Here is a 17908-nt window from a genome sequence, read left to right as displayed (position 1 = left end):
AGGCAAGCTGTAAATGGGAGTGAGCCAAGATGTAATCCTAGGGAGCGAAAATTTGGAGCTCAGCCTCTTCACCACTGTACTGTGGTACTGTTCGTTGAATTGTTCCACCTCCAGACTCAAGGTATGGTGTATTGTGGGACCCTGACGCATAGGTCGAATTGTAACTGATCTGCATGTGTGTGTAGAGAAGCCTCCAGGCCTTTCTCAGGACCCCCCACGCTGAGTGAGCAAGGACAGTGAAGAATCCCCTCCTCACCTGTCTCCACCTCGGTTACATTCAAACCTTCTGGAACAGAGTGCCAAGAAAAGCACTCTTACATTTTGCTTTATGGGTCTGTTCTTGCATTTGAGAACCCTTCCTGTTGTCAGATTACAAACTGTAGACGGTCCGGGACCATTTCTTTTATGGGTTCGTTCCCCAAGCCGGTAGAACTAAGAGTGGCATGAATTCAGTTGCAGACTGAACAAAATTGAGAAAGCTCACTTTCTAACACTATAGTTTTTGAACTTTCTCTAGGAGGCAGCGTAGTATAAAAGAAAAGGTATGGCTTTGGAGTTAGGAGGATCTGGGTTCAAATCTCAGCTGGGTCCCTCCCTAAATTTGCATGCTTCATCTCCGCTTTACAACAGAGATATTAACATTTAACTCATTAGGATTAAGTATTGTGATAAATGAAAAAAAGAAAATGTGGTACCAAATGTCCGTTTTCTTCCACCTCTTTTCATTTGAAGATCATTAAGTGTATTTAGCCCCAAATAGAACTGGGCACTGCATGTCCTTAGAATGTCCCCGGTATGACTAGTTGTATACGCCATGCTATCCAGTTTCTTCACTTGAACTAAACCTATAAACCTTAGAATGGTGTGCCTATCTTACTGACCTCTTAGACATATTATGAGGCTTTTATCCAGGATCCAAATTATTCTGAAATGGATTGAAATATCTGGAAAGCTATGCCCGTTTGTAAATGAATGTCAACCATATTTTGGCTTGAAGATAGTTAATCCAGGCCACAGGAATACTGAATTCCCTCATGAGGGGCCAACTCTTTCAATGGCTATCTAGAAACAAATTGAAAAGCAGACAGACATGGGTCCACGCTCAAAGAAAACAAATGCAAGCTGCCAGACTTGAAATCCTAAGAAACCAAGAGAAACAAAACCCTTATTCCCTCCTGGGAGTAATTCCATGTTTTTCCCCCTTTCTTCATTTTTCACCCTATACATTGTTCTGCTTTAGTACCTATTGGCAGAGAGATTTTGTTGATTTATGATGTTACTATGAAAGAAGCTGACATAAGGGGCCTCTGAAAGAAATGGGGAGACCAAAATCTTTGATGAATAAGGTTTTCATTTACCTTTTCATTTTCTAGCAGAACTGCTGGTTCTAGACAAAGAATTTCTTCTTAGACTCATCCTTTATTCCTAGACTCCAAACTCAGTAAGAGTTATTGACCCTGTATTACAGAAAGCAAAACTGAGACTTGGAGTGGTTAAGACATTTGCAGTAAATGGTGGAAATAGAATTCAGTCCCAAGTCTGTCCCACAGAGCAGGGGAACCTGCGTGTCGACCTGACATCAGCCTGATTCAGACCCTTCCTCTGGCACTATGGGTCAAGTCTATGAACTGTAGTTGTCATTGTAAACAGTGGAGAACAACACCGCACACCAGCTCTGCTATACTGGACCGTAGGGAGAAATGCTGTGTAGAACTCTTGTTTACCTGAAATCCCAGGCCCATCCAGACAGTTCAGTCAGACAAGTGTTAAACCTCATTCACTTGTGAGTGCAGAATGAAACTTTTCTTTGAAAGACCAAAGGGGGTGATCTGTATATTCTGCCCTCCCAGTTCCCTGCCTCCTTGGGTCACAGTCTTCTTGGACGCTTGGCCAATATTACTGGTCCATGCTAGTTCCATTATATTGGATTGCCCTTAACGTCAAATAGAGAGAATTTAGTCGAGTGGGCATCTTCTTCTTGTTTGTTACTAAGAATAAGTGAATAGAGAGTATGCAGCATTCCATATCAGACAGAAGGAGGAGGAATGAACCGTAGGGAGGCCTCTTGTTATTCCTTACTGTGTGGAATAAAATAACTCTCATGCTTGTTTTGCTCCTAAATCATCCAATTTTAGAACTGGAAGGGAACTTAGAAGCCATTTAGTCTGGCTCATTTATTTTATCTATTTTTAAGTAATTTTTTATTGATTTTTTTCTTTGTTACAAAAGTAATACATATTCATTGTAGGTAATTTTTAAAAAGCAGAAATAATGGGTATTTTTTTCTCTCTCATTTTTGCTTATCTCACTTTACAAAGCCACTATTATGTATTTGCTATAATTTCTTCCTTCTCTTTTGAAATGGATATAAATGTAAAATTTCCACCAAACATTAGATTAATCTGTAATAGCATAGCCTGTTTTTTAGCTTAATATCTTTTCACATAATTTCATATTCTTCCACAATATTGTTTTTAATAGCTACAAAATATTCCATTGCATCATTGAACCATAATTGATATTGCTATTTCTATATCATTACCATTTAGTTGTTTCTAAATTCTTGTTGGTTTAAATAGTACCATAATGTTTGTCCACATAACTCAATCTTTGTGTACATCTGTGTTTTTATTTAATTTTTTTTTGCAAGTTCTAATAGTGTTTCTACCCCTTTGATTCTGCAGAGGAAAAACTAAGGCACAGAGATGGAAATTCAGTTGCCCCAAGATATCAAGCAAATTCTTAACAGACTTAAGACTAGATCCCAAGATTTTAAAATGTTCGGTTATTCTTTTAAGTCAGGCCCATTTCTAGTAAACTTCAGCTGCTTCCTAAAATCCAGTGGCTAGATCGACTTTTAGAAATCATGGAACTGAAGGCACTTGCTTTTCCACTGTCCCTTCCTGTCCCATGGTCTTTATCACTCATCAGTCATGGAGCTCTTTCCTCCTTAGTTGGACCCAGTTTCTGTCCATCTCAACATAACACTTCATGAATTTAATACCACTGCATTAAGAGTGACCATGTGATAGAAAACCCACCTTATATCCGTGGCCCAACTCCTTTGTTACACCAGAAAGGAGAATGCAATCCCAGGAAGGAAGGGCCTTGCTCAAGTAATTAAGAGGAAGTTAACAGCAGGAATGAGACCAGAAAGTTTCTCTGGACAGAAAGTACTATTCCCCTGTTGTCTTTTCATGCATTTTTAGTACACAATAATTTACTTTATTTGAGCCTTGCTACAATTTCAAAAGGGTAGGTATTGGTATGACCACTCTCCAGTTGAGAAAATTCCAGCATAGATTTAAACAGAGTCGTTAGGGCTGGATACTAATCTGTGTCATGTTCATATGCTATGCTTGTTTTGTCCACTAATCTTCCTCATAATGATATCCAGACATTTCATGGGTTTGGACAGCAGCAAGAATGTCTGCTCACAAAGGCTGGAGCTGGAGAGCTCATCTTTTTTTGTCTCCCTCCAGGAGAGTTCCTGAGTTTTGCCGATGACCTGCTCTCTGGCCTGGGTACATCTTGTGTAGCGGCTGGTCGAAGCCATGGAGAGGTCCCTGAAGTCAGTATCTACTCTGTCATCTTCAAGTGTCTGGAGCCCGACGGTCTCTACAAGTAAGATTGCTGGGTGCACGGGGAGTGTGAAACAGGACGATTTTAAGTCTGGGAGGCAAGGTGTGAGTAATCTGTCCAGGCCAACCAGATATTTGATAGGCCAGCCTATATGTGCTCCTTGAGATCTGAGGTTTAGAAGAGTCCACTGGAGATGTGTGGCCACAATAAGCCACAGAATCATACAGGGTTAGTGCTGAAGGGTCCAGGGAGACTAGGTCCCACAAAATCATTTCTCCCAGTGTTGAAGAATCTGTAACTCAGAGGGAATGTGGCAAGTTAGCAACGAGGGCTGGGACAGGAGTGCCTTCCTGGTGTTCTTTTCTCAATTCTATGATATCTCCTCTGAAAAAGATTACATTAGTGATCCAAAAGACACGTATGTGTGTGTGTGTGTATGATATTTGTTATATATTATATATAGTATATATGTTATATGTGTGTGTGTGTGTGTGTGTGTGTGTGTGTATATATGTATGTTAGCTTGTTTTACTAGATTCAGCTGCTTCCCTTAGCAATGATGCCACTATCAGTGCTTCACAGAGTACACTTGAGTCACTGCATTCAAACTTCTAGAGATGCAAAAGGAAGTCATTCCAAGGCTCAGCTCTTAATCTCAGAGGGAAAGGGGGCTCATCTTCCTTTTGTTCTGCTCTCAGCGAGTATGGTTGCATTGGGTTGCACCCATCATAAACTATTACATAGGGTTCTAGAGACAAGCTGTCTTCTTGTATCCTAATTATGAAACTATGGGCCACTTCCCTTAGCAACCAATTTCACCAGTTATTGAAATCATTTGTTTTTCTTTTATTTACTCGGTGATCCTCTTACTTACCCGTTTACCTAATCATTAATCCCTCCCTCCTTCTATCCTTTTCTCTCCCCTTTGCTGTCTTTCTCCAACCATCCATCCATCTGTTCATTCCTCTACTCCATCATTCATTCACTTACTTATTCATCACTTCTTCATTCATTCATTCACATTTTTACTTCTTCATGACTCACTTATTCAGCATACATTTTCTGAGGACTTCCTGTGACTTGGTACTAAGCTAAGAAATGTGAGTATGAATGTGATGAAGACAAAGGTTCTATTCTCCAATGACTTATAACTTAGCATGAAAGACCACAGACTATGGAATCTGGTCGGGCTTTGACATTTTTAACTATGTCACCTTAAATAAGTTGCTTTGCCTCTATAAGCCTCATTAAAAAAGTAATAATCAAACCTAGGCTGTAGAGTTGCATGAGAATTAATGTGAATCTCCTTCACCTCCAAACCACATCCTGTCCCTACTTCCTCTGGAAGATAAAACTTTTTTCTAAAGACCATGGCACTCTTTTGAATACCCAGCATATTCAGGCTTATTGGTAACACCCAACAGATTACGCACCAAACTCAGGAATATCACTGTAAGCTAGAAATTGACCGTCTCATAGATGTGCAGGCCCGAGTTTTATTTTGTCAGAATGGCAAAATCATTTGGGGACACGGAGAGCTCCAGGAATGGAATCTCCAAAATACCATAGACTATCAGATCTCTCTTGTGGGACATTTCGGCAAACTTCCTAGAGAAAGTAGCATTTGCCTTAGGCCTTAAGTGGTGACGTGGGATCCAGATCTTGAGATCATGACTCCGTAGCTTCTTAATCCGTGAGTGCTACACTAACCTCTTGGGCTCTAGGATCACACCATCTATAAAATACAAGTATGTGACTGGATTAAGAGCTATAAGGTCTTTTCCAACTCTCAAAACTATGATTATGTGAGGAAAGTAGCATTTCTGGAAGATTTCACGATGGCTGACTTCTGATTCCTCTGTCGCCCGTTATGGGCATACACTTGAGGGACGCAGATCCGGGTTCCAGTCTCCATCCAGCACTTATCGGCTGTGTGACACAGTGAGCTTCTCAACCTTCTAGGCTTCCATTTCCTCCTCTGTGAAAATGGGGATAACGATAGTGTCTGACTCACTGGGACCTCAAGAGGATTTGACGAGATAGTGCACAAAAGCGCTCTACTTGGTGATGAGCTCCCAGTGAGAGTGTAAGCTGTTACCACCGTTGTTCTTGTTGTCCTTGTTGGGCTAAAAATTAACTTTAACTCCCTTCTCCTCCTTTTGCCAACTTACTGGGATAGTATTTAGCAGAGAGGGACAGAGTCCTGGCAGGTGGTTCCTGTCTACTGAGACACAAGTTGTAAGCCTGTCTCTGGGTGACATTGTGGAGCCTTGACATTAGCCAGTCTGAAATCCTACAGGCCCATTATGTAGAGAGCAATGAAATGTTTTATGGAACCCCAAAAGCAGTTAACACTGAGAGCTGACAAATCAGTTGACATTTAAATGACATTTAAAATGTCATTTTCCCTCACCTCTTTTCCTTCTGCTTGACACCCCTACCGCCTTCCCACCTCTTGAAGTAGGACCATCCTTTCTTCTTCTGTCCTGGAAATGTGCTTGTCATGAGCTTGTCATCACTAACTCTGAAGACTTCTTTATTTTATTTTTGAAATTGATTTTATTAATGGCTGTGGAATCTGGGCAGTTCTGACAAGGAGCCCAGGGTGTGGTTTGGACCCATCTCTCATCCTGCTGGTGGCTTTCCTTCCGTGAAGTCTGACCAACTCAGTCTTGAGTTTTAAAATAGTTGCATTGTCAGTTCTTGGGTTTTCTCCTTTTCTGCTTGCTCGTTCCTTACAAAATTAGTTTTCTGACTTTGGGGTTGAAATGGCTGTGTGTGGCAATAGGAGGAGGACAGGCTGAGCTGAGTACAATTCCTGATTCTTCCCTGTCCTCAGAACCTGCCCTGGGGAAAGCCAGTTCTCACTGCCCTGTCCCAAGTGTCTTCCTCTGGAAACAGGGAGCTGGTAATTGTTTTGATCTTATGGGGTTAAAGGGAAGAGCCTTAAGGGAGAAACTCCATGGAAAGGGTTTACCAGAATGCCTTGCATGTACTGTTTTGTTCTCCCTGACTCCATTGCTGGTTATCTGTCTCTTTGACAAGGATAGTCCTAGAGGAGCCATTCCCTAGGGGGCAGGTTGGGGTGTTGCTAGCCCTGGAAAAAAGGGCCATCCAGGATCCTTTGGGAATGAAATAGTATGCAAAGAGAGCATGGGTCCAGACCCCTGGGTTTGCATTAAGCACAGGGCACCAGATTCCCCCATGGACACTGCCAGAGGTATAACAGGACTCAGGTGACCCAGGCGTGGAGGGCCAGTCTCTCAGGCAGGTAGTCTGAGTTCACATCTCACTACTGCCACTTCTGTCTCTGGGACCCTGGGCTAAACATTGATGTCGTCTCCTTGTTCTGCAGTTTCAACACGTTCAAAGTGAAGGTGTGTTAGATCTACCCCAGCTTGAGAGTTCAGAAAATGCATACTTACGCTGTAAGATTTCTTCTCATTCTGTCTCTCCTTCTCCTCCTGGGCTCCTGTCCTTCCTACTTTTCTACCTCTCTCTCTCTCTGGTTTTACCCCAGGGTGCCTCCCTGCATCTCTGGACACCTCTCAAGCCTTTCATTGCCTCTCTGTGTAAATCTGTTCTGCATAGCTCACGGTCTGCGTCTACCCGCCGTCCTCCCAGTCATTCCTTCTTTGCCTTTCCATTTGCTTTTCTCTTAACGTCTGTTTGTCTGTGTTTAACTCAGTTTCTCTGTCCTGTTCCTTACTTACGTTTGGATTCCTCTCCGTCTGTTTCTCGCTCTCTTTCTCGTGCTGAGTATCCAACCCTCTCACTACTTCACCGAGGAAGGCAAATTTCTCTTGCAGCCCCTCCATCCGTGTCATTTTACACAGCACCACAGGGTTGAGACCAATGGGAGGAGTGAAAGTCAAGGCTGATTTTCTGTCCTAAGCTCACCCCGGTGTAGCAAAACAGAAACATCAGCATTTGGGCCCTGTTTAAATTGAATTTCCTTGTTTGTTCCATTTGTTTTGCTTTTGAATGAAAACAAACAAAGAACAGCAGAGAGAGGGTCCCCAGAAGGGCTCAGAGTGTGGCCAGCTCCTGCACCCTTGGGTTGTTGGATCTGGTGAGTGACCCCCGAGCAGGAATCTCCCGCTGAAGATGGATGGGCCAGGCTAGGCACCCATGGTCCCTGTCCTTGCCTGGCTAAAGGCCTGGACACCCTTCTTGTCGCCGTTCCCCAATTTCCTATTACCCAGGGTAATTAGCCTCTGTCTTGTCTTGGCTGCCTTGCCTTTCTCTAATCATGGATGCCTGCCAAAGGGTCCTGAGCAAACACGCAGCAGCGGCCAGGCCCAATTCCTGGGGAGGGGGGTGCATTCCCACACATTCAGAGGCTTGCCCCAGGCCCGTCCTTCACCTCCCTGGCCTCAGCTCTGCGAAAAGAATGCCAAGGGAGCCTGGGTACTACAACCATGTGCCAACATCCACGTTGGGACCAGAGGGAAGGGGGGAGGAGGGGCTCTTTCTTAGCAGGGATGGGTGGAGTTGGAGGAGAGGAGGAAAAGGGAAACCGGGGCCCTAGGGGAGAGAAGGCATTGTGAAAAAAAAAAAGAAAAAAAAAAAAAAAGCCTGAGGTCAGGAGTCAGACAGCAATTCCCACACTGACTCCCAAGTGAGATCTGGGGCCAGTTCTTCCCTCTCCCCTGGCTTTGATGTTGTTGTCTGTGAAATCGAAACGTTCAGCTCTGTGCTCTGAGACGGGCACACTGAGGCAGGGATGCGGACTAACACCCTAATGCCCAGTGCCTCCATTGCTTCCTGGATCACAGCAGTAGTGGGGGTAGTAACGGGCATCTGAGCATTCACCCTGTGCCAGGAACCACAGTGGGGATGTTACATGTGCTATCTCATTTAATCCTCGCCAGAACCCTATGGGGCTGATGTCATCCTCCTCCTCATCACCTCCTATTTCATTGTTGGGAAAACTGGGCCTTAAAGGGGTATACATTTCACCCCAGATCACAGGACAAGAAACAGACCTGAGATTCATACCCAGCCTGACTCTGAGACCCACCGTCCCCTCCCCTCGCCTGCATGCTGTCCTTGTCCTTGTCTACCACACGTGCGGAGCTGTCCGAGCATGGGAGTGGGAGGGGCTTTGAACTGTAAGCAACCCTGTTGGTAGTGGAAGGACCACCAGGGCCAGGCGGACGCCGATGGCAGCCTGCAGACTTCCGGGGAGGGTGCCTCACACTCACCCGTCTCATCTGGGAAATGGAACTGAGTAATCTGATCCGTAAAACGAGATGATTAGTTCTACCTCCTCATGTCGTCACAAAGATTAAAGTGAGTAGTAGATGAGGAAGTGCTTTGAATTTTTCCTAAGGTTTCATAAGGTTTCATGAAGGATTTTCTCGGTCACCCCATTTGTCAAAGATGAACAATGGGGAGGGCAGTAGGCATTTTGAATCCACATGCCCCTCTCCACTCCCCACTTCATGTCCATATTTTAAAATTAGGCCTTTAAACTAAGACAGAGGGAAGTTTCTACCTCAACTCCAGCACCTACCCATAGTGTGACCTTGTACAAATGTCTTAACCTCCCTGAGTTTCAGGATTTCAACTGTAAAATGGAATCACAGGAGGGCTTTTTCCATAGGATTGTAAGCATTCAATAGACAGAAACATGGAAAGAGCACAAGATGGTGTCTAACTCCTTGTCGGGACTTAATAAATGGCAGGACAAGGAGCACCGCTGTCATTACCATTGGTGACAGCAGTCTTCACCTAAGCGATTGGGCCTGGGTTGCATGTTGACCCTGTTGTGTTCACAGCATTCCAGTGGGGGAACACGTTTAACCTTTATCTCTCACGCTGGCCGTTTACTCATCGTCCCCAGGCACTTGGTAGAATGTGGCAGTAGCAGTAATTCTTCCTTTGTCAAGGTCTCTGCTCCTACCTCTTCCCTTTTCCCGGGGTGGACTTCTGCGGGCTTTCCCCAGGATGGTTCCCATGATGGTTCCCTTTCTCCTTCATGTTTGTAATTATATGTCATGTCATCTCCTTACAAAGGCCTTCCTTGACCACATGATCGCCGTCAATCCTGCCTGCCGCACATATAGACACCCAAAGCCATGTACTTACTAAAGCTTAATGGTTTAGTATCTGTTTGTTTGTTTGTTGTCTGTCTTTTCTGACCGGACTGTCAGCTGCATAGAGGAGGATCTGCGTCTGCCTTTTTATCCTCTCTCCCTGGCACCTAGAACAGTGACTGATGCCCATGAAGAATCCAATAAATGGTTGTTGAAGGATTTGAATACGTTTCCAAGTCGGTGCCGAAGTCTGGAGACACTGCCTTTCCCCCTTCGCTCATTCACAACCTCTGACTGCCTTTCTTACCAGATATCCAGGGGACACCGTCTTAGTACTAAGTACCTAGGTCGTCCTCGTGCCCTATGTCTTTGTCTCTGTATCTACCTTGAGATTTGTCTGTCTGCCTACCTACCTACAAACCTACCATACACCTGAGCTCATTTAATCCTCCAAACAACTCTCTAAGACAATTACTATTATTCTTATCCAAGAGATTAGGCTACTAAGGCCCAGAGAGTTAAGATAACTTGACCAAAGCCTCAAAGTCAGTAATAGGAGAAGCCAAGCTTTGAATTCAGCTCATTTATTTCCAGAGCCTGAGCTCAAAGTTTCTGCACTAGATCATGAGAAGGACTAGCCATGTAGAAATGGTGAGGGTTAAGGGGTAGAATCTATTCCGAGGGATCTTCTGTGCAAAGACCCATGCATGCCCAGATGAGTTGGAAGCAATACGGAAAATGGATCTTCAGTCCTCACAGCAAAAGCTACTTGGCTACAACCACTGAAGGCCACACTTCCTCCTGCCTCTGCAGTCCTGGCATGGCCACAGCCCCAGGTGAGCTCCGGGTCTGTACAAGGACCTCTGCCTCTCTTAGCCATGTGCTCCCCATGCCATTTGGAGCTACCCAGGATCTCCAGCTCCCATCTGCTGAGTAGTTTCCCAGTGTCTCCAGACTGCCATGTGTTTCTGCAAACAAGTCCAGGCTCCTGGCCCAAAGATGCTGTTCCAAAAGCCCAGAGAGATTGGAGACTTTGGACGGAGGGAGCATTGCTGGGCCTCCAACGCCCCCAGGACACCACCCCTGCTTGGGCACAGCTCGGGCAGCACGTTGCAGAAGCAGCCAAGGCCACCGCCATGAATACTATAATTATATATTAGATGAAATCCCAAAGTTTCCCTTTATTTACATTCCTACCCTACCCTCTTCATTTCCTCTCTTCGTGCCAAGAATCAGCACAGACTTTACTGGAAACAGCATGAAAGTCATCAGGAGCCCTCTAAGGCTGGCTTCCAAAAGTACTTGCCCAGATGATGGGAGGCGAGAGACCCAAGGGTCATCTTGCTTCTGGCTCTGGGCTGCTGTGAGGCCAGGGGCAAGGATTTTCTCCTTTGGAGGCCTCCGGGTCTCCATTTGTAGAAGAGGGATTGAATGAGGCTAACCCAAAAAACCATTCCGTGAATTTACAGGCTGTGTGTCTTAAGAGACAATGCAGGCAAAGGGAGGGACTCAAGCCCCTGGTGACTGGAGAGTTTGAGTCTGAATGGAAAAGCTTCATTCAGCTTTAAGGCCCCATACTTCTCTCTCTCAGTTTCAGTAAGCCTGTCCGATTAATGGGCCTCCTGAGCCAAGTCCCCAGTGTGACCAGGCCCAATTTTTGAGGGGACTTTCAGCATTTAGGAGAAAGAAGATAGGCACAGAAGAAGCCTGCCATGTTGACCAGGGCCCTGGGCCACAGCCCCTGGACCAACGCAAGCTGAGGCAGAGGCCCAAGGTTGATCCAGGACACACCGAGGCAGAGAGCCAGGACAGGCCTGATAATTCTTGTCCTGCTCTTTTACTGGCTTCTTCTTCCCAGTGTGATGCTTTCTCAGTTCTTTTTCTTCTCTTTAGTCCTTTTTCCCTCCCTCCCACCTCCTCCCTTCTGCCACTTCCCTTCTCCGTCTCTGTCTCGACTTTTTCTCCCTTCCTCCCTCCCTACCCATCTCCTTCTTCCATCGCCCTCCCTTACGCTCTCCCTGCATCCCCTCGTATTTTTCTAACATCTCATCTTTCCTTTCCCCTTTGTCCATTTCTTTATTCTTTGACTCTTTTTTCCCGCTCACTTTCTACTTTTCTCTCTGTCTTGGTCACAGATGTTGCCTCTCTCTTGGTGTCACTCTGACTTCCCATCGTCTGTCTTTTTTTTTTTTTTTTTCCAGTCTGTGTGTCCTTCTCTTCTACTTGTCATCTCTGCACGTGCATGTCTTGTTACTTCTCCTTGACTTACTGCTTTTCGGTCTCTGTCTCAGTCCCAAGGTCTCTGTTCTTTCATCCTTTCCATATACTCCCCACCCACCCCAGCCCCTTCCCACCTCAGCCTTAATACAAGGGTCTGAGCCCATAATATGGTCTGGAGCCAACAGCCAAGGTATGACCAAGGGTCTCAAAGCCAAGCAGGGGCCAAGGGCTTCTAATGCCCCAAACCTGAATGGAATGTGACGTTCCGTGGCTGTGGTACCCTGTCCTGTTGGTTGGGAGGTGGGGTGGGGAGTCGTGACAGAGGCAGCCTAGCGACTCAAGACTTAATTCCCTCTAGCATCAGGTCATACTGACCTCTCCACAGTGCACAGTTGGGGCCCTAGAGAGGGGAAAGGCTGTCCTCAAGCCAGAAGCATATACAGCCATGCATCTCAAGCCAAGAGAGACTCAGTAGAGGAAAAATAAAGCTGTTTTTCAGCTGACAGACAGTGAGGCTCCTAAAACCTGCTGGGGACTCTCAGGCAAGCTGTTTCTTTTCTCAAACTGCATCAAGATTTCATCCAGGAATGGGACACTGGCCAGAGCTCTGGAGGGACAGGGCACAGACTGCTTGTGTGAACCCATGGAAGGCAGATGGGTGGGAACTGAGGCCACGCTGGAAAGTTAGGCCTTGAAAGCCAGGCAGAGAAGCTGGACTTTATTCTGCAGGTGGTGGGGAGTGAAGAAAAGCTTGAGGAGAGGCAGGTTATATTTAAACCTGTGTTTTGTGATGACTGCTCTGACCCTTTGTGGTGTGTAGAGAGTCCATTTGATGTACGGAAAGGGAGAGGGTGGGGTCCTCACACATTTGGGGAACCAGTGAGTGGTGCCCTGAGTAGGGCATGTGTTGGGCCAAACTGAAGCAGTATATGGGCTCAGCTCAGTCCTGGAAACCTCTAAGAACAGTGCAGAGTGCTCAGAAAAATGACATATTTGTTGGGCATCTGCAACGTGTCTCACACTAGGCTGGGTACTTGGGATGCAGAAGTCAATAGGCCAAATACATACAGCTCCTGTCCTCACAGAGCTCACAGGTACGGTGGGGAAGCAGAAGAGACGAGACATTTCCATGATGCTTCACATGGTGCTCTGACGGGGATGTCCAGGGGCTGGGAGAGCCCCTAGGAAGGGCCAGCCAGGTCTCCTGCAGGCCTGCTCGGCAGATTGCTGCAAAGCCTTCCTGAGGAAGTAAGAGGAGGGGTTGCACTGGGCTGAATAGTACACGACCTCTGCTCCCACCGCCACCACCCCCCCCAAAAAATCCGTGTCTATGCAAAACCTCAGAATATGCCCTTATTTAGAAATAAAGTCTTTGTAAATGTGACAAGTTAAGGGTCAAGATGAGCTCATACTGGATTAGGTTGGTTCCTAAATCCGGTGTAGTTACTGGTATCTACCATGTGAAGACAGACGCAGAGATTAGAATTTTGCTAGAGCCCTATCAGCAAACATTCTAATGCTGGCCCTCACTGAGATGGTAATCTTGGGGGGTGGGGGGCAGTGAGAGCCTTGTGCTCAGGGCATCAGGAGGCTAAGGGACACGGGGTAAACTCTCAGCTAGGCTTTGTAGGGAGGCACTTGTAAGTGACGTCAATGGGTCAACAATGGTTATTTAGATGGTTATTTATGATAGGGAGTGGTGGGGACTGTGGTAAACTAGAAATGGAGCAGAGAACACTTAGCTCTAGACAGTTGTTCCTATGTGAGAGTATAGACCCAGTGTTGAAAAATATTCCAAGCCATAAATCTAGAAGTTTAAGTGAAATCTCTGAATTAGTACTTGCTGGCAACCAATTTAAAATTGGTCACGTAGACCAATTCTGTAGGTCACAATTCGCCTGCAGGTTGTTAATTCAGAATGTCTAATCTAGGTAAGCTCTCTCAGTGTACAGATGTGAAAGTGGAGGCCCTGGGAGACTCATAGGCTTCACAGTCAAAGCAGAGCCGGGAGCAAGAGATAGTGGTCCTGACAGCTGATCCAGGTCAAGCCTTGACCCCGCCTTCTACCTTAGGCTCCCCTTGCTAGAGAGGGAAGCGCAGAGACAGTTCAGCATGGTGAGGGGATCCTGGGATGGGATCACAAGCCGCCACTCTAGGTTCTGTGTTCAGCTTTGCTGCCCATCCACAAGGGACCTTGGACAAAGAGCTTCCTTTTCCTGAGTTTCAGTTTCTTCCTGATTACAATGAAGGGACTGGATGGAGAAATCCCTTCCTGCTCTGATTTCTAAGACTCTAGGAACTGAAGATAGGAACGGACCCAGGCTAGAAGCCAGACGTCCTAACTTTCCCCTGTTCCCATTGTCTTGGGTGTGGGTCCATCACGGCATGGCAAGGGGCTGTCTGCCACCCTGACTGCCACCTCCACCCATAAAGGAGGCTGTTGCTGTGAGCAGTCTTGAGGGTCCTCACTGGAAAGGTGTTAGCGGACTGCAGGGGTTCACCGTGAGTGATGTGTGGAAACTCCGTGGCGAGACACAATCCAGATTTCTGGCATTTTTCTTTCTGCTCTGTTCTTCTTTCCCCCAAGGACAGTCTCTCCCATTTACCAACAACCCGTCGTGCTTTCACATTTGAAATACAGCATAATTGAGCTCAAGGCTTCAGAAGTCATTGACCTAAACCTTTTCTCTTTATGGGAGAAACTGAAGCTCAGGGAGGGTATAGGCCTGTCCTCCATCTGATTCTCTTAGAGAATCAGTGTCAGAGCTGGGCTAGACAGGGCTCTTAACTCCCATGCAGACCACCTGCTGCTTTCTTGTCCTGGATCCAAGCATACTTGTGCCCCTTATCATATGGGGTGTCTGAGAGGCAGAGAGCCTGGGGTTTGGAGTCAGGTTGCCCTAGGGTCAGTTCAAATGTCAGGTAGTTTCAGGCTGTATAAGATACTTATTTTCCCTGGGTCTCAGTGTCCATGCCTGTAAGGTGAGGGTGCTGTTATTTACTACATTAGTTTCGCTGTGAGGCAAGTAAGGAGTGGTTAACACATGCCTAGCTCCCAGGCATGGGTGCTGAGCGCACAGTAGGTGCTCATTGTCAAGTACATACCAAGTATGTACAAGATGTTTCTTTAGTAGATCTTCTTCAAGGACGACCATAAAGGGGACTCATGATCAGCTAACTGTCCTGGAAGTTGCTCACTTTTCTCTGTTCTCTCTGAGCATCTTTCAGGAGCCTTTGGGACGTAAGATGTGACAAATTTGGGATTGTTCTCACCAAATATCTGACATAACAAGAGGCGCCTTCCCTTTTTCTCTTTTTCTTCTACTGATCCTTGAACCCATCCCAAATACAGCTCTCATGATGAGAGGGAGCTGAGTGTCAGTGATCCACGAGTAGACCTGTTTTAGAACCCATGCTTTAGGAGTCTATGAGCCCCTAACACAAGATCAGGTATTGAATAGGCTATCCATTCGGCAAACACCAAAGGTCAGTAATGACTACCGTAGGTCAGATGGATGGAGTCAGTACTTCACATAAGCATTTGTGACTTAGACAAGACCAGAGCAATGACATAACAGCCTTCCAGTCACTGTCATCACCGACCACTTATCAAGTTCTGACACTAACTCTTGGATCCTTCACAATATGGTACTCTCCGAGGCAGGTACTATATAGTAGCCTTGTTTTATATCTGAGAACACTAAGAAAGGCTGAGTGCGTTGTTCCAGGCCACCTAAGTGGTGAATGGCAGGACCATGAGTCTAACACAAGATGCCTGGCTCCACGGTCCCCTCTGGCGTGTTCCTCTGCATTCCTCTTAGAGGCTGCGGTGGGGCTGAAATTTGAAATCTTACAGCTCAGATTGAGAGAGCTTTGTCCGGTGTTGGAAACCAACTTGTGAGCAGCTAATCATTCTGGGGCAGAGGGTGATTTGCCCATAATAAAGGCATGGAAATTCTGAGGGGACGGTGATCTCTCGCAGGCAGTGTACCTCGGGAGAAGGGCGTCCGAGCTGGGTCTGGAAGAGTGGCTAGCGTTGACCATTTAGAATTAGGGAAGTTAAGGCATCCTGGACAGAGGGAACAGCTGAAATAAAGACAAGAAGGTGGGAAATTAAAGGGACACATAAAGGAACAGCAGAAGGTTCAGGACAGTTGAGATATTTACTGTATGAGTTTGGAGAGGCAGAACTTGCAAGGCCTTGTCATGCAGACTAAGGAACCAGTGACTGATTCGTTCTGAGCCTCCGTGAGAAGGCTACCTTCGGATCTAGAATGGTCTCCGTGGAGTGTGGGTTAGACTAGGGACGCTGAGAGAGCTGCTGTAATCGTTTTGGGGGTAAGAGATAAGGAATCTGGAATCAGAAGAGAGGCAGAAAGGGGTGAGAGGATGGAGAGAGTCCTAGGAAGTGGGCTTGCTGTGCTCACAGGTTTTTTGGGAGTCCGTAAGCCAGCCTCCTTGAGAGGATACAGCACAGAATTCAGGATTTTAAAATCTGCCTTTAAATTTCATCGTTAGGTAACCTTTTTGAAAAAATATGTCTAACTTTTGAGACCAAGCCTCTGTCTGCATCCAGAAAGGGGGAATTAAAAAAAAGAAATCAACCTCAAAATGTGTCTGTCAAATTAAAAACAAAAAAAAATTATTCTATATGTCAATTCCTGCCCCTGATAGACCTTTTATTTATATTCATTTCCTCCCATCCTTTCCATTTGTTTCAGTCTTATGGCAGTAAGCATTCACATTAATTCTCCCTCTCCACCCCTCCCACCCCCCCACAACTGCCCAACTTCCCTCTCTGCATCCCTCTTCCCCCAGGATGCCAGAAATGAAATAACATTCTTTGCATGTTTGTTCTAAAGCTCCTGGCAGCCTTCCCGCAGACCCCTGGCTGGGTCAGGACTCATTTGCATTAGCATGTGTGAGGCCAGCGTGAAGGGGAGGGAGAGGCCCTGTTTTCAAGGAGTTTCATCAGGCACCCCTGCCAGAAAAAGGAGAAGTTACTATTTCTTTCTGGGAAACATTCACAGATTGAAACAAGCAAGGAAGGCCAGGGGGCTGTCTGACTTGTGGGGAGGTTGGTGCTTGGGTAAGCTGCCTGCCTGACTCCCACAGACTGTATCCAGCCCTATCATCCTTATCACAGCCTTGCCCCCAGAACTCTCTCCTTCAAGAGTGTAGTCACTTAAGACCTAAATAGATATTTCTTAACTGTATCTATGGCTTGTAACAGAGAGAAGAGAGCGAGCACACAGGCAAGGAAGACACTCAGAAGCTACAGAATAAATAAACCGGCAATTTTTGCTGGCTTCTAGATAGATATTAAATCAACAAATCATCTTTTAAAAAAAGAGGTAATCCCTAGGGTTTTTTATTTGTTTGTTTTTGCTTTAATCCCGTGAATTTTTAAATAAGGCACTGTCTCAGAATCATACTTTCTTCCAGGAATCTCAGTAACCTTGTCCAAATCCAGCTAACCATGTCAGGCCAAAGGGAGTCCCCCGGAGGCATCTCAGGAGTGCCATTGGCACATGAAATGTGCTGACCCTAGAGGCATGGATTAAGCCATTTACAAAGAGGCAACCCGAGTTCCTGGTATTTTATTGGACAACTTCCCATAATTTCCCATTATTCTTTTTCATTTCCTAGTTCGGGTATGTCTTCTTCAGACAAGACCTTTGCCTCTTCCTTTATGATAGTGTCCATGTAAATACTTCAGAGAAAAAAAGGAAGAATCAGTGATATGAATGGCTGTTATTGAAAGAGTGCTATCGACATGCCAGACACTGTCCTAAATGCTTTACATAAATTACCTCGTCTGGTCCTCTCAGGAACTCAATGAGGACAGAGCTCTATTATTCCCATTTTACACATGAAATGACCAAAGCCCAGAGAATTAAGAAATTTGCCTAAAGTCATGCTGTAGTCAGTCGCAGAGCCAGGATTTCAATTCAGACTGGCTGGTTCTGGAGCCCAAGCTCCTCATCACTAAAGAGTCCAGCCTCTCCTGATGTCATATCAGCCTTGAATGAGCCTGCTACGCACCAGATTGTGCCCTCCTCCCA

The 17908-nt window shown here is 45.9% G+C and overlaps 1 protein-coding gene across 4 annotated transcripts in view; it reads left to right on the top strand.

Moving 5' to 3' along the window:
* Positions 1–17908, top strand: part of ASTN2 (astrotactin 2) — a gene marked incomplete at its 5' end in the record, with an annotated part of 861701 nt that overhangs the window by 807490 nt on the left and 36303 nt on the right. For all 4 annotated transcript variants that reach the window (XM_080820162.1, XM_080820161.1, XM_080820159.1 and 1 more), the window contains one exon: positions 3483–3624. In XM_080820162.1, the coding sequence (XP_080676288.1) occupies positions 3483–3624 (142 nt within the window). The remainder of the gene's footprint in view (positions 1–3482; positions 3625–17908) is intronic.

Source organism: Martes martes (genome assembly GCF_963455335.1).
Source record: "Martes martes genome assembly, chromosome: 12".
NCBI classification, from domain to species: Eukaryota; Metazoa; Chordata; class Mammalia; order Carnivora; family Mustelidae; genus Martes; species Martes martes.
Note: the sequence above shows the minus strand (reverse complement) of the source record. Positions and strands in the feature narration are given on the sequence as shown.